Genomic DNA, 15,832 nt, shown 5'->3' with positions numbered 1-15,832 from the left:
AGAAATCCCCATCTGGCTTCAGGTTTCTGTTCCGAAAACACTGGAGGAAGGCAAAATGGGCAGAACAACACCTTTAACCTACTTGGAAAAAGAGAACAGAGGATCATGGGAGAGATTACAGGCTCATCAGAATTCACTATTGCTATAGAAACTCAAGTCCAAAATAGACTATGCGTTCCCTGAAAAGAAGTCGTGCTTCAAAAGACCCAAATAACACACAAAGACGGATGGCCAAGAGCGCCCGGGGTGGCCAAGGCTGTCTTTCCGATCCCAGTGACCTCTAGTGCAATGGTTCTCAACCTTCCTACTGCCTCAACCCTTTAATACAGTTCCTCGTGTTGTGGTGAGCCCTAACCATAGAATTATTTTCATTGCTACCTCATAACTGCAATTTTGCTACTCTTACGAATCGTGATGTAAATAACTGATGTCCCAGGTCACAACCCACAGGTTGAGAACCACTGCTCTACTGGGTCTTTAACTTGGCAAATCCCTTTCTCTCCCCAGATCTTCTAAATTTCCCAGACTAAAGGTCAAGCAAGGTCATCATGAGAAGCCCCTAAACTGTCTAGCTGTACCCACAAGGTCTGCGGGCTTCTCAGTTACTGCTGTTACCATGGACAGGAAGTCAAGGGGATGGGCCAGCCAGGACAGATATCTCTTTTCTCTCAGCAAAACACAAAACCTCAGGGTACTGGGAGGCTTATGGAAAGCCAACCTCACAGCTTTCAGCCAACAACTTTGTCCTGACCTGGCGACCTGGATTCTCTCATCCCCAAGCAAATTAAAAGACCAAATGTCATTAAGCAATTAATAATGGAGCAGATGCAGTCTGGCGTCGGTGTCTCCACCAGACTCCAATTCCAAAGAACCTGCGTCAGTCCCTAAGGACAAAGTGGCTCTCTGCAAGCCGAGGGCAGAAGAGGACCTGGCAAGGTCTTAGAGCGGTGCCTGGCACTTATGCAGGGTTCTGTACTTGTTGACCACCTCTTGAATACTCACGATCCCTTGGCACTCTTCAGCCTGGACCAGCGCAAACCACACGCCCACGCACGGAATTGCACCCACACCTGTTCATATGCAACCCCCACAAAATCAATAACACAACAACCCTTACTGCCAGAATACAGATTTTGGAGGCAGAGTCATTGTGGTGTTAATCTTGCTACTAACATTCAAAATAAAGCCTAGCACATAATGATCTTTTTTTATGATTATCGGTTTAATCCTGGATGAACTAAGGGTCTACTGTGTGCAAAGTCGTATGCTGAACCGCTAGCCAGGGGAAGTCCCCTTCTTGCGCGACCACTTCCACCAGAAGCTGAGACTTGCCCCCTAAGTCTTCCACCCGCTAGGGGCCGCTGTAGGAAACCTAGGTGTCCTTTCGCACGTCACTCTTTGACCCCGCGAAGCCGTTGCCCGGAGCTAAGATGGCGGCGTCAGTGGCTGCTGCCGCCGGGAGGCTGCGGCGAGCCATTGGGCGGTCGTGCCCATGGCAGCGGTTCTCAACCGAGCCCCACCCACCCCACGGAGCGGCAGTGCGGGACACCTTCCTGAGCTTCTTCCGAGATCGCCACGGCCACCGGCTCGTGCCCTCCGCTTCCGTGAGGCCGCGCGGCGACCCCAGCCTGCTTTTTGTCAACGCAGGCATGAACCAGGTGGGGGCGGGGCCACACGATCGGGGGCGGAGCTCGAGGGGTCAGCCTGAGAAAAGCGCTTTCAAGATTGGACCAAAAAAGTGAGGGGCGGAACTCAGAGTGGAAGAAGGACTGGGTAAAGTGGTTGGGAGCCTGGTTAGGTTTGGGGAATTAGCTTAGAAACTTGTGGGGAGAAATTAAGTTTATTATCCTTGGATAACAGGTGTGACGCCCTGAGGGACCGGCTTCGAGTGGAAAACTATTTAAATAAATAGAATTCATTTATTAAATAGACATTAATTGCACTCCTGCTAGGTAAATTTTACTACTTTTTACTAGGAAGAAGTGTCTGGTTTAGGTTCATTTTCCTCTCTCTGCTTCACATACACTAGAAACGGCTGCCTGAGCTCCTTGGGGTTCCCAGAGCCAAGACCACATTGTACCCTTGGAGTCACAAATAGTCTTGAGTTTCAACAGCCATCTGCATCCACTCCCCAATTTAATCCTGTACTAAGGAACTAAAGAACTCCCCCTTCCCTACCTTTGTGCTTCCAGTTCAAGCCCATCTTCCTGGGCACGGTGGATCCACGAAGCGAGATGGCAGGCTTCCGACGTGTGGCTAACAGCCAGAAATGTGTCAGGGCTGGAGGACGGCATAACGACCTGGAAGATGTGGGCCGTGATCTCTCTCATCATACTTTTTTTGAGATGCTTGGCAACTGGGCTTTTGGGGGTGAATATTTTAAGGTGAGTTTCCAGGGAACTCTAGACTTAAAGCCTTTGAACCCCAAATGCTGGACATTGTGGCCAGGTGCTAGGCTGTGTTATGGGGGAGAAAGATGACTTGGTTGGTAAAGTGCTTGTGGTTCCCAGAACTTGCATTTAAAGTGCAGCCCGAAAGTCTGTGCCTGTGATTCTGGAGGATCCTTGGAAGTTCACAGACAAGCTCGTGTAGCCTACAGACAAGGTTCCAAGCTAATGAGAGACCCTGTTTCAAACAAAAATTAGCTCCGAAGTACAGACACCCATTGCTGTCCTTTGACTTTCACAGGTGAATGCCCACATGTTACAGGAGTGTACACACACATGCACATGCGCACACACACACACACAACGTCCAATGGGAAGGAATATGCCTCACTTCCCTGACTGAGGGAAGGGACTGTCTCCTGCCTAATGGCCATTTAAAAGTTAGCTGAACAGATAGCCAGACAGCTGTGCTGAGATGACCACTGGAGTCACTGGACCTAAAGTCCCCAGGTCAGGGTGGGTGGGTGGAGAGGTTTATGGAGAAGATAGAATTCATCTGGGTCTGGAAAGAAGGTAGGCCTGTAACAATTAGCACACTTTCTGGGTAAGAAAAACCTCAAGGCAGAAGTGGACATGGTCTGACATTGAAGCTAGGGTGGGTAGTGGGAATGGTTTTGTCTTATTCTCATGAACTTGGGTAGCCAGATCGTCTCATCTCTCCACCCCCATGGTGGGTTTCCCTGCAGGAGGAAGCATGTAGCATGGCCTGGGAACTGTTGACTCAAGTCTATGGGATCCCTGAGGACAGGTTATGGGTCTCCTATTTCAGTGGTGACTCCAAGACAGGGCTGGCCCCAGACCTGGAGACCAGAGACATCTGGCTCAGCTTGGGGTAAGTCAGGCCCCTTCTTCTGTCCCCTGGCAATAGGAAGAGTAGAAAACAGACCTATCTGTACAAGCCCTCATGACTTTGGCATATCCCAGCATGCTATGCTCAGCCCTAGGACCCTCTTCCTAAGCTGGACTTGGGTGAGAGGCTGTCCCAGCCTCTGACCATGCCAGTCTCCCACCACTTACATGACTTTCTCCTCAGGGTGCCTGCCAGCCGTATGCTCTCGTTCGGACTACAAGAGAACTTCTGGGAGATGGGAGACACTGGGCCTTGTGGGCCTTGTACCGAGATCCACTACGATCTGGCTGGTGGAATGGGACCCCCCCAGCTGGTTGAGCTATGGAATCTGGTCTTCATGCAACACTACAGGTAATGGTGGCCGTCACTACCACTAGTTGCTAGTCAAAAAGAGAAGCCGATCTAATTCTCCTGCTTGACTGACATCCTTCACTCATTACTGATGCTCTCTGGCCTCCTGTCACATCATGGAGTTGAGCTTGGTGATTGCTATGAGTTTCTTCTAACGTATCTTGACAGGTCTCTCTAAAGACAAAGAATCTGTCTTAGTGGGCATGTCTAGGTCCAGACAAGGGCCCAAGCAAGGCCTTTCTCCTTTTTGAGAAAAGAGAGGACCCAAGGCCTTCATCATCTACATTTGAGCAGGGGAGCGGGGGTACCTGCCTCTCTCAGCCCCTGGGTTGTCAGGTTTCTGCTGAAGTTGACCACCTGCCTCAGACCTGCCAGACTCAGTTGGCCTCACCTTGCACACTTTTCCTGGCCAGAGAGGCAGACGGAAGCCTGCATCTGCTGCCACAGCAACATGTGGACACAGGAATGGGCCTGGAAAGACTGGTGGCTGTACTGCAGGGCAAGCGTTCCACCTATGACACCGACCTCTTTTCTCCACTGCTTGATGCTATACACCAGGTGAGCACCCCCTCTGCCTCAGCCCCATTATTTTTTAGCTGTCCGGTGTGCATGCGTGCGTGTGCATGTGTGCACGTGCGTGTGTGTGTGTGTGTGTGTGTGTGTGTAGCATTGGCATTAGAATCATATGCCACTGGGCCAGCAATTGTACATGGGTTGTAGAGGTCAAAGTCGGGTCCTCGTGCTGGTGAGGTAAACACTGTACCAGCTGAACCATCTCCCCAGTTCCTCCACCCTCTGGTGTTGTTGAGAACTCAAGAGCATTCCCAACATGTGGGGACAGTACAGACCAAGGATCCTAGGGTCTCAAGTGTACTGCGACCTGATGTCACCCCTCATTCTTCCCCTCATCCATTCAAAATGTGCATGTGTCTATCCTTAAGAAAGGTTCTGGGCTTGGAGCTCAAGCAGACACTGAGGCAGATCCTCTGTTAGGGTAAAAAATTTATTAGAAGATTTATTAATTTTACAGACAGAAGCATGGCAGGATTCTGAAGAGAGTTCAGGCCCCAACACCAAGGCCGAGTGGTGGTCCTTTCTTAAGAGGTCTTAGAAGGTCTTTGTGCCATGTTGTTGATAAGTAGTCCACAGCATGGGCCTTCATCCCAGAGAAGGAGTATACTTCCCGGAGAATGCCGGGACGTGATGAAGGCACTTCTACCTGACTGCACCCACTATTCTGTTAGCCCTTGGGTGTCCTGAGTCTGGTGTCCTGAGCCTGTAGACGGATTGGGGAGTTAAGAGTGGCACCTGCCATTTTCCTGGAATCTAGGCACACGACGAGTCTGGTGTGCTAGGGAGGTAGAGATGGCTTTTGGTAAAGGGTTTGCCATTTTCTTGAGGGTGGCTGTAAGGAAGAGGTTGCTGCAGGTGGGTGTGGCTTGACTATCGCCCCTAATCCAAAACCTTTCTGCTTGGTACAGAGGCTCAAATAAAGAAAGATATAGAGCTATGTCTGTGTATGTCATATGTGTGTGTGTCGTATGTGTGTGTGTCCTCTATATGTGTGTCCTCTGTGTGTGTGTGTGTGTGTGTGTGTGTGTGTGTGTGTGTGTGTGTGTGTGTGTGTGTGTTGTGTGTATGGTGTGTTTGTATGTGTGTGTCCTCTGTGTGTGTGTGTGTGTGTGTGTGTGTGTGTGTGTGTGTGTGTGTGTGTGTGTGTGTGTGTGTATGTGTTTGTGTGTGTGGTGTGTTTGTGTGTGTGTGCTTTTGGTGTTTGGGGGTTGTGTTGTGTGTGTATGTGTGTTTGTGTGTGGTATGTTTTGTGTGTGTGTTCTGTGTGTGTGTGTGTGTGGTGTGTGTTTGTGTGTGTGTGTGGTGTGTTTGTGTGTGTGTCCTCTGTGTGTTTGTGTGTGTGGTATGTTTGTGAGTGTGTGTCCTCTGTGTGTGTGTGTGTGTGTGGTGTGTTTGTGTATGTGTGTGGGTGTGGTGTGTTTGTGTATGTGTGTGGTATGTGTATGTATGTGTGTGTGTTTATGTGTGTCATGTGTATGCGTGTACCCACAGAGACCAGAAGAAGGCATCATATTAACTGGAGTCACAGGTAGTTGTGAACCACTTGGTGTGGGTGCTGGGAACCAAACTCGGGCCCTCAGGAAGAGCAGCAAGCACTCTTCACCGTCCGACCATCTCTCCAGCCCCTCGTGTGTCGACTTGTTTGAAACGTCTTTACAAACACAAGTGCCATCTCTAGGTGGCTTCGGTTTTACCAACTGTCCTTTAGTTTCTTGACGCTCAGCCAACAGGAAGTACAAACCAGATCCTAAGCTAGGGGCCTTCTTCTCCTTTCTCAGCCCTTTTAATAGTTCCTAGCCCAGAATCCGCACAGGACTCCACTCTTAGACTGTGTCCTACAGGATGCGGGGGGTTTTATGGCTGAGAACAGGCATTTACCTGGGCCGGGTCAGGCAGACCCTACAGCTATGGCCTCTCTCCTACTTTACAGAGCTGCAGGGTTCCCCCGTACTCTGGCCGCGTAGGGGCAGCGGATGAGGGACGAATAGACACAGCGTACCGAGTTGTAGCTGATCACATCCGCACACTCAGTGTCTGCATTGCTGATGGCGTCTCCCCGGGGATGTCAGGCGCCCCGTGAGTCTGGTGCTGCGGGAGTGGCAGGGCTGCGAGGGAGGGAATGGGGAGGTGAAATCAGGTCAAGAGCTCAAAAGGACTAGGGGAAGCACCCCACACCCCGTATTGCTGACTAATTGACGCCAGGGGTTCATGCCTGCACTCTGAAACCCTCTAGGCTAGTTCTTCGTCGGATTCTCCGTCGAGCTGTGCGCTATTCCACAGAGGTCTTGCAGGCACCACCTGGCTTTCTGGGCAACCTGGTACCAGTGGTGGTGGCGACATTGGTAAGTTCAGAGCCTCCTCCTTTCTGCACACCTTCTGAACCTTGGGGCTCACCACTGAGCAACAGTGGTGTCCCACCCTCACCGTCTAGTCCTACATCCCATCAAGCAGGCTGGAAAGCTGGTCTTGCTCACAAAAAGCAGGGAGACCTCGCAAAGACGCTTCAGGATGCTGGATCTTTGACCTCAGGGTTCCCTTCCACTTATTGCCTGCCCCGCTGGGAAGCCTCATCTGAGCCTCCTGGGCGGGTGTCCCCTGATACCGGGAATATCGAGGAGGGTGGACTGTTTACCTCTTCCGCATTCTCCTACACCCCTAGGGAGCTGCTTACCCAGAACTTCAGAAGAACTCAGTCAAGGTATTGATCCGGGAGGTTGGGTGGGGGCATGGGGATGGGAGGAGGAGAGCTGTAGGGAGAAGCCCGTCTCCAAGGAAACCCAGACCCACTCCCTGCTCTGCCTCGGTTCAGATAGCCAACCTGGTGTCAGAGGATGAGGCAGCCTTCCTGGCCTCCCTGCAGAGAGGCCGTCGGATCATTGATCGCACCGTTAAGCGCTTGGGCGCTTCTGATTTGTTCCCTGGTGAGTTGGGAGCCTAACCAAAGCAAATGGATTCTCAGGCACACCAGAGTGAGCAAAGGCCAGAGCTTTCAGCCTGCTGGGGGCTTCAGACTCACCCCCAGCCCTGACTTCTGCCAGAAGTTTCTCCCACTTGCTTTAAACCTGACCACTGCAGGAGCCCGCTCTGCCACCCGTCTCCTAACCACCCAGCCAGCCCCACCTCCCATCCCTTGTTTCCAAAGTCAGCTTCATGCTTAAACTGAGACCACCAAAATACCATGAGCCCTGGGAGTTTGCTGGGCTACCCTCATCCTTATCTGACCTTGGAACCCCAAGTTCCAAAGTTTCAAGATGGCTCCTCGCACAGTGGAGGGGGTCTGTGTGGCCGAAAAAGCCTGAGCCAGCTCTCTTCCTTCTCCTCCCTTTGATCTGCCGCTCTCATCCTCAAAACCTCTGCTCTCTTTCCTCAGCCGAAGTGGCCTGGTCACTGTCACTGTCTGGGAATCTGGGGATCCCCCTGGACCTGGTGCAGCTAATGTTGGAGGAGAAGGGGGTGAAGCTGGACACTGCGGGCCTGGAGCAGCTAGCCCAGAAGGAGGCCCAGGTAAGGCCACGGGACCCGGCAGTGACCCAGCCATTCCTCCCTCTGCCCTTATCGCTGAGGGGACAGAACCACAGCCCTGCTCAGTCTACGGAGAGGAACATCAGCCCCAGTGACCAAACAGAAGCTGAGGGGGGGGAGTCCCCGGGTGGTTGTGGCAAAGAGACCTGACCGTGAGGCATCTGTCCTGTCTGGTTTAGTAGACACGTAAGATAGCTCTCTCGAAGCCAGCAAACACCCTTAGGTCTTATGCTTATGCCGGGTCCACAGAGACAGGGCTCCCTAAGGCTCAATCCCCATCCTGTGGAGTTCTCCGTACACCTGATGCCCCCTCACCATCACCACACACACACACACACACTCACACACACACACACACTCTCTCTCTCTCTCCCCCTCTCTCTCTCTCTCTCTCTCTCACACACACACACACACACTCACACAAACACACTCACATACACATACACTGTTTGTCCTGCTGCAGCACCGGGCCCAGCAGGCAGAGGCAGCTCAGGAGGAGGGATTGTGTCTTGATGTCCACGCACTGGAGGAGCTGCACCGTCAAGGCATACCCACAACTGATGACAGCCCCAAATATAACTACTCTCTTCGCCCCAACGGGGATTATGGTGAGAACCTAGACCCAGACTGGTAGGCACAAGCTTACCTGACCTTGACTGGGAAGGAGAGAAATGGTAGCCACCAGCCTCTTGCATTGCCCTAAGTAACCAGCAGGGGTCACTACCTCCTTCGTCTGGAAAACCCTTCTTCACCCTCTGAAGCCAGGTGCCTTTGCCTCACATCCCAGACCCATCACATTCCCAGACCCTAACACTGGTATCCTTCTGCCTCTGGCAGAGTTTGGCCTCTGTGAGGCCCAGGTATTACAGCTGTATTCAGAGACTGGGACAGCTGTGGCCTCCGTGGGAGAAGGCCAGCGCTGTGGCCTCCTATTGGACAGAACCAACTTCTATGCTGAACAAGGGGGTCAGGCTTCGGACCGAGGCTACCTCATTCGTACAGGGCAGCAGGTGAGTGTCAGACACCCTGGGGATGACTTCCATGGGAGGTGGATGTGAGGCCCCACAAGTCGAAGGATGACCACAATCAGTCATCTGGCACCTTGACTCTCTTCTCCTCAGGATGTGTTGTTCCCTGTGGCCCGGGCTCAGGTCTGTGGAGGCTTCATCCTGCATGAGGCCATGGCTCCCGAGTGCTTACAAGTTGGGGACCGAGTGCAGCTGTATGTGGATAAGGTAAGGCGCCTATCCCTGCTACTCTTGGGGGCTTGCAGCCCCTGTCCCTCCCCACCCTGGGCCCTCTACCCAGGACCCTTGGGTGACAAAAGTGTTCCAGGCCTGGCGAATGGGATGCATGGTGAAGCACACAGCCACCCACCTGCTGAACTGGGCACTTCGGCAGACGCTTGGACCAACCACCGAACAGCGGGGCTCCCATCTCAACCCCGAGCGGCTGCGCTTTGATGTGGCCACGCAGGTGAGCTGGACACAGAAAGACAGGCTTTATGGGAGGCGACATGCAGCAAGGCAGACAGGAGGTAGGTTGACTAGTGTTGAGGACCTGGGCTGTAGGTCGGTACCACTGCACTGTCCCTCGGAACCTCACCTCGGCAAGACCCCTCTACTCGGGACACTACTTCACCCCTAGCCACTCCTCACCTTCCTTGTCCCCACTGGGAACATCAGCTACCCTTTAATGGGCAAAAGCACTTACCTAACCTGTGCCTGTTGCTCTGCGTCCCACCCTCCCAGACCCCACTGACCACAGAGCAGCTACGGACAGTAGAGAGCTACGTGCAGGAAGCTGTGGGGCAGGATAAGCCTGTATACATGGAGGAGGTGCCCCTGACACACACTGCCCGTATCCCCGGCCTTCGCGCACTGGATGAGGTGAGCTGCAGGCCGGCCATCCCAGGCGGCTTCCCCAGCCTTCACAGGAACCTAACAGTCCTTGTGCCACCTTCCCCTCAGGTGTACCCAGACCCCGTTCGGGTCGTGTCAGTGGGGGTTCCCGTGGCCCAGGCACTGGCACCAGCCTCCCAAGCTGCACTGCAGACTTCGGTGGAGCTGTGCTGCGGGACGTGAGTCACTCTTGGGCGGCCCTGAGCCCTGGATCCTCACCCTCCCTTAACCTTAGCTTCGGGCTCAGACTTCTCCACTATCATCCTTTTCTTCACTTCCCTCCAGGCACCTGCTAAGTACCGGGGCCGTGGGAGACCTGGTGATTATTGGGGATCGCCAGCTGGTCAAAGGCATCACTCGCCTACTGGCCATCACCGGGGAGCAGGCCCAACAGGTTAGAGTACGAGGATCCCTGGAGACTTGTGAATGGTGGGGGGCTGAGGGGAACCCACGGCTGACGCCCAGACTCAGCAGTGCCCAGTGGTACGGGCCGGCATTCGTATACCGCACACTGCAGTGGATGGAGTCTCTGCCAGCAGCAGCAGCTGCTAATTTAACTCTGGTTCCTTGACTGGCCCTACTATTAGCAAACATTTCTAATATGGTCCAGACTGCAGTGAGGTAGGAGACGCTGTCCTAGGAGGGGTGACTGAGTCTAAAGCCTTCGTTTTCTTGTCCCCTCCCGTAGGCCCGAGAGGTGGGCCAGAGCCTGTCGCAGGAGGTGGAAGTGGCAAGCGAACGGCTAAGTCGGGGTAGCCGGAACCTGCTGGAGGCTCACCGGCTATCTAAGGACATAGGACGTCTCATTGAGGTCAGGGGCCACACCCTCACCACTCCAGTCCCTGCCTTCCACTAGCGTGTTCCTTCATTATCCCTTCCCCGACCTTTCCCATCCCTCCCGACTGCGCAGACATTTGTCTTCAGGGTAGGTATGGTGTCTGCCCTGGCACCGTCAGTCAGGAGAAGGGCAATGACACACGGCTCTGACCATAGTTCACAGAGTCTGCTGTGATACCTCAGTGGCAGCGGCAGGAGCTGCAGACCACACTGAAGATGCTACAGCGTCGTGCCAACACCGCCATCCGGAAACTGGAAAAGAGCCAGGTAAGAGGAGGTCAGCCCTGCCTGGCACTCATAAGCATCACCTCACTCACCCTAGGAAGCTTCCAGAACTGGGATAGAAGTCAGGGACAGCATCCTACTTCGTGTGCTCCCATATCACCAAGCCACTCCCCACCTCTGCCTGCCATACCTCCTTCCCCTCCCTGCACCCCTCCCCTCCCCGCCACCATTCCCATTAGACAGCCTCCTGACTGAAATGCCAATCAGCCTTAATTGCTCATTGACTGCCAGCTCCTGATGCCCTCCCAGTCCATCTGTGCCATCTGGCCTTCCTCCTCTCACCTTCAGCAACCGTTAGAGGGCCCTGTGACAGAATAGAAGAGCCAAGGCAGTCACAGAAGGTCACAGATGGAACCCAAGAAAGCAGGCCGCACCAGGCAGAGCCCCCGCCCACCGCCTCTCCTCAGAACTGATGGCCTTTATAGAGAGAGAGCATGGGAGGGCAGGGGCTGTCAGGCTGGGTCTCAGTTCAGAAGTGGAATATCCAACTCCGGCCCCTCTGCTGCTTCTCTGCCCCACAGGCTACGGAGAAATCCCAGGAGCTGTTGAAACGGCACTCAGAGGGGCCTCTGATTGTGGACACTGTCTCCGCCCAGTCCCTCTCGGTGAGTGCCGTGCAGTGGCCTGCCTGGGACCTGCAGAAGGCTAAGTCCTGCCTGGGAGGTCCTGGGCATCTGGGGAGTGGTGGGTCACTATGTCACCCTCACACAGGTGCTGGTAAAGGTCGTGCGGCAGCTGTGCAAACAGGCCCCCAGCATGTCCGTGCTGCTGCTCAGCCCCCAGCCCACTGGCAGTGTCCTGTGTGCCTGCCAGGTGGCCCAGGTAAGAGGGTCCCAAGAACCCACCTGAAATGGCCCGTGTCTAGCTGTTTCCACCTCTTTTGTTCTTCCAGACAGGAGATGTAGGGTACAGGGAGATAACCTATGACGGGACTAGAACAATCTCTCCTCGTCCCTAAAGATAACCCCTTCCCCTTCCCAGAAGGCATTGTGAATTCCTTAGTCACCTGCCTCAAGGCCCCAGTTACTTACAAACAAGTCTCAGTTGCTCATCCCTTCCCTGCGCATTCCCAGTCCAGCCCGTTCCTTTTTGCCTCACCAGATGCCCCACCCGAGAGAGGGTGTTGATGGCTGGTGACTGCATTCTCAAGGGGTCCACCAAGTAGGTAACGGCATCGAGGGCTGTTCCACATAATTTTCCCTTCTGATTCTCTCCCCGTAGGGTGCCACACCTACCTTCACAGCTGAGGCCTGGGCCCTAGCCGTGTGCAGCCACATGGGAGGCAAGGCTTGGGGCTCTCCAGTGATAGCCCAGGGTACTGGACACACTGCCGACCTGGACGCTGCCCTCAGGACAGCCCGAGCTTATGCACTCAACCAGCTCTGACGAGGCCCACCCAGGACACAGGAATAGAAGGCAGGCAAGCGTCTGGAGCCCTCATGGAACCACATAATCTTCCCGGAGGCGGGAGCAGAGGACCAGCGGCTGGAGGCCAGGTCTCCGAGCCAAAGCAGGGCATCAGGGCCACTGAGAGGCGAGCAGGAAGAAGTGTGGACTGAGGGGCAGCAACCCCAGCAAATGGAAGACCTGGGCTGCTGTGGTTGGGAGCACCCATTCAAAGTGTTTCACCGGCTGCAGACTCGGCTCAGTGGTTAAGAGCACTTGTTCCTAGAAGGGACCCAGGTTCGGTTCCCAGCATCCACATGGAGGTTCCCCACCCCATCAGGCACCAGAAATACATGTGGTACACAGACATACATGCAGGCACTCATGTATACAGACACTCGTATATACAAAGTAATAAAACAATTTTTTTTTTTTTTTCAGAGCTGGGGACCGAACCCAGGGCCTTGCGCTTGCTAAGCAAGCGCTTTACCACTGAGCTAAATCCCCAACCCCATAAAACAATTTTTTAAAAAAGTGTTTCACAGAGCATTAGAAGTCCTAGAAAAGTCTATCTTTGGGAAAAAGAGAGGCCTGCCCAGTCTGTGCTTCCGGAGGCCCAAGGTGAGCTCCCAGCACCCACATATGACTCACAGTCGCTTTTAACTCCAGCAGCAGCAAGCATGTTGCCTTTTTCTGGATTCCGTGGCCCTTGCAAATATGTGACATAAAAAAGAAAGAAAGAAAGAAAGAAAGAAAGAAAGAAAGAAAGAAAGAAAGAAAGAAAGAAAGAGTGGGGGCTAGAGAGATGGCTCAGTGGTTAAGAGCACTGACTGCTCTTCCAGAGGTCCTGAGTTCAATTCCCAGCAACCACATGGTGGCTCACGACCATCTGTAATGGGATCTGATGCCCTTTTCTGGTGTGTCTGAAGACAGTGACAGTGTACTCATATATATAAAATAAATAATTATAAAATAAAATAAATATAAAATAAATAATTTTTTTAAAAGAAAAAGTGTCCTTCCCCGGCATGACCTAAGCATCCCATCGGTAACCTGACCATTCACTCTAGTAGGAAAGTACTTGGTGCCTCAACCCGGACCACCAAGCACGCATGTTCAGAGGGGGGCAGGGTTGCCTGGATACCAGGAAGAGTCTCCTGGCTATCAAGACTCAGAAATGTCATGTGAAAGTGGAACCAGTGCAGCACAAATGGACCCCTGGTGCCACTCGTCACTAACAGTGACTGAAGTAAGGCCAGGACGGCTCACTGATACTCTGAGCAGCAGGGCCTGGTCAGCTGACAGTGGTGAGCAGACGCAACAGCTCTCCCCTCGTGGCGCCTGCTTCCAGGGGAAACGACGGAAGTGGGGAGGGAGGGGGCCGTCAAGGATGAGAAAGGGAAAGAATGGGGACAGGAGGACACGGTGGTGTCACTAGCTCTGGGAAGGGTGTCTGAGCTAGAAGGTATGGGTGTAACCCTTGAGGAAACCCGAGAGAGGTGTTTGAGCTGAAGGAACAGCGGGTGAGGCTACGAGCGGTCAGACCAGTGATGGACTTTTCTTATTCAGACAGGGTCTCCATATACAGCTGTTTGTTTGGCCTGGAACCCCTGGGTGGGCCAGACTGACCTCTAACAGAGATACGCCTGTCTCTGCCTCCCGAGCGCTGGTATTGAAAGCTTACACTACCATAAGAGTTAACACAGCATGTGCTCCAAGCCGGAGCTGAGGTGAAAACCACTGAAGGCCGGGCTGAGCTGATCGCTCAGCAAAGTACTTGCTCTTTGAGCACAGGGACCCAGGTTCAAGTGCCAGGAGCCCCTAAGCCAGCCATGGCGGCATCCCTTCATAATCCCAGCTGTGCCATGTGGGGAAGGGCGCACAGAGATGGGCGGATCCCTGAGCTCCACAAGCCATCTAGCCTAGCCTATTCATCGAGCTGGGCAACAAAAGACCCTTTCTCAAGGTGGACAGCACCTGAGGGATGACACCTGAGGTCAACCTTTCTCCCTGCCACATGCGTGCATACACCTGTGGACACATATGTGCCCAAATAGAGCAGCTGAAGCCGAAACCCAGCATTTGAAGCACAATGAAGTTAAGGGATGTGGGGAAGACTCTCCTCCTCTATCAGAACAAAGCTGCCCAGCAGAGGTATACCCAGATGCAGGAGTGAGGGATGGGTGGGGACAGGAGTGGGGGTGTGCATCTTCAAAGCATGATTCCCTGACGCTAATTAACAAAGCAGAGTGAGCCTGCATGATGCCATAGCGCCCCACTGCCTAACGTGTAATCATTTGGACTGGGGATGTAGCTCCAGAGGTAGAGTAACACATGGATTGAGCCCTGGGTTCGATCCCCAGCAACCCATAAACCCAATTACACCCCTACCACCCCAGCTCTGGAGAGGCGAGGCATGAACAGCTCAAGTTCAAGATCATCCACGACTATACAAGTGATGGTTTGTAAGTCTCTTGTGAGGGCTTGAAGGGACTTGGGAACAGTAGTCTTCCTCCTCACTGCATGGCTTGACCTCTGGAGCTTGGTAGAAGATTGGTCTTCTACATTTACCACAGATCCGGCTCCTCCATGGCCACCGAACTGAGGCGCCAACAGAGGCAATCTGACCAGAGAAGCTAGCTTAAAGCTAAGCTTTCCTGAGACAACACACACACACACACACACACACACACACACACACACACACACCCCAGTCTGCTGTCCCTCTCCTCTAGAGAACCATTTCTCTTACTACACATAGCCGGATCCCTGGAGCCCGCTCTCCTGCCTACAAACAGATAAGGACAGCAGCCCTAACTTGTCTGTCAAGCCAGTGCTGAGAGCTTGCACCAGGCTGAGTGACAGAGCCATCTGGAGGCCCAGGCCCTTCCTGCTCCTGATACTTGGTTCATATTAGAGAAAACCGAAGGGGCTACCCAGCAGATTTGGGGTCTACAGCTCAACCACAGGGGAATTCCAGAGGCTTAAGTAACTGTAGAAAGCCCCCTCGCTTCCCTGGTCTCCTTTGTTATTGTTGGGCCTTCTCCTCTCCCATTCCTTTTCAGAAGTACATCCTCTCCACATGAAAACCTTAATGCACCGAAACACGCAGACAGAAAGCGCGAGCGGAGCCCAAGTCCACAGGATCGTTCTCTGAGCACGCGCGCGCGCGCGCATAGGGCAGGCGAGGAGGAGGGCGCGCCAACGCCCAGGGCAGAGGGCTCACGGCCCGCCCCCTGGTGACTCAGGCGTCCCTAACAACCAACTGCGCCAACCGCCTGTGAGAGCAGTCTCCTGGGTCTCCAGAGCAGGTGAGGTGACCTCTGAGAAAGGGACGCCCAACTCAGATCTCCCCATTCAGACCATGCTGGTCAAGCCTAAAGCCCTGCCAGCTCCTGCAACTCACGCAGGTCTGTGGCCCCGCAGCCATCAATCTTAGCCTCGTATGTCCTGTAATGGGAGAACCCATCCTGCAATTACATGAAGCCCCCAGCTCAACCCTGCCTTCTAAAGCCTGGATCAAGGCTCTGCGTGCCACACAACGACTATCTGTAAACTGGTCCAGAGGCCTAGAATTCAAGTAAAGAAAGTGGGGGACCTGGGAAGAGGAGGGTCCCCAATCCTCAGCTGTGGACAATGCTACAAGCCCTGTGGGTTCTGCCCCTCCCCAGATCCCCCCA

General features: G+C 53.6%; 1 protein-coding gene across 1 annotated transcript; it reads left to right on the top strand.

The window, feature by feature from the left end:
* The first annotated feature begins 1,411 nt into the window (after positions 1-1,411).
* On the top strand, positions 1,412-12,578 carry Aars2 (alanyl-tRNA synthetase 2, mitochondrial). Its single transcript, XM_032900669.1, has 22 exons — positions 1,412-1,658; positions 2,193-2,384; positions 3,134-3,279; positions 3,481-3,648; positions 4,062-4,206; positions 6,152-6,297; positions 6,455-6,563; positions 6,881-6,919; positions 7,031-7,142; positions 7,592-7,725; positions 8,207-8,351; positions 8,581-8,753; positions 8,865-8,978; positions 9,079-9,219; positions 9,495-9,632; positions 9,714-9,823; positions 9,930-10,038; positions 10,333-10,455; positions 10,638-10,748; positions 11,288-11,371; positions 11,478-11,588; positions 11,988-12,578. Exons 1-22 carry the CDS (start codon positions 1,431-1,433, stop codon positions 12,150-12,152), a joined length of 2,943 nt encoding a protein of 980 aa, XP_032756560.1. The 5' UTR covers positions 1,412-1,430; the 3' UTR covers positions 12,153-12,578.
* The last annotated feature ends 3,254 nt before the right edge of the window (positions 12,579-15,832 follow it).

Source organism: Rattus rattus, chromosome 4 (genome assembly GCF_011064425.1).
Source record: "Rattus rattus isolate New Zealand chromosome 4, Rrattus_CSIRO_v1, whole genome shotgun sequence".
In the NCBI taxonomy this organism is placed as follows: domain Eukaryota; kingdom Metazoa; phylum Chordata; class Mammalia; order Rodentia; family Muridae; genus Rattus; species Rattus rattus.
The sequence above is the reverse complement of the archived record's forward strand: the minus strand, read 5'-3'. Positions and strand labels throughout refer to the sequence as shown.

Bases quoted from the DNA above. Each gene is read 5' to 3' on its own strand.
- Aars2 (XM_032900669.1), top strand. From the start codon at position 1,431: ATGGCGGCGTCAGTGGCTGCTGCCGCCGGGAGGCTGCGGCGAGCCATT. The intron at 2,385-3,133 runs GTGAGTTTCCAG...GTTTCCCTGCAG, and splicing joins TTGGGGGTGAATATTTTAAG to GAGGAAGCATGTAGCATGGC. The intron at 6,920-7,030 runs GTATTGATCCGG...GCCTCGGTTCAG, and splicing joins TTCAGAAGAACTCAGTCAAG to ATAGCCAACCTGGTGTCAGA.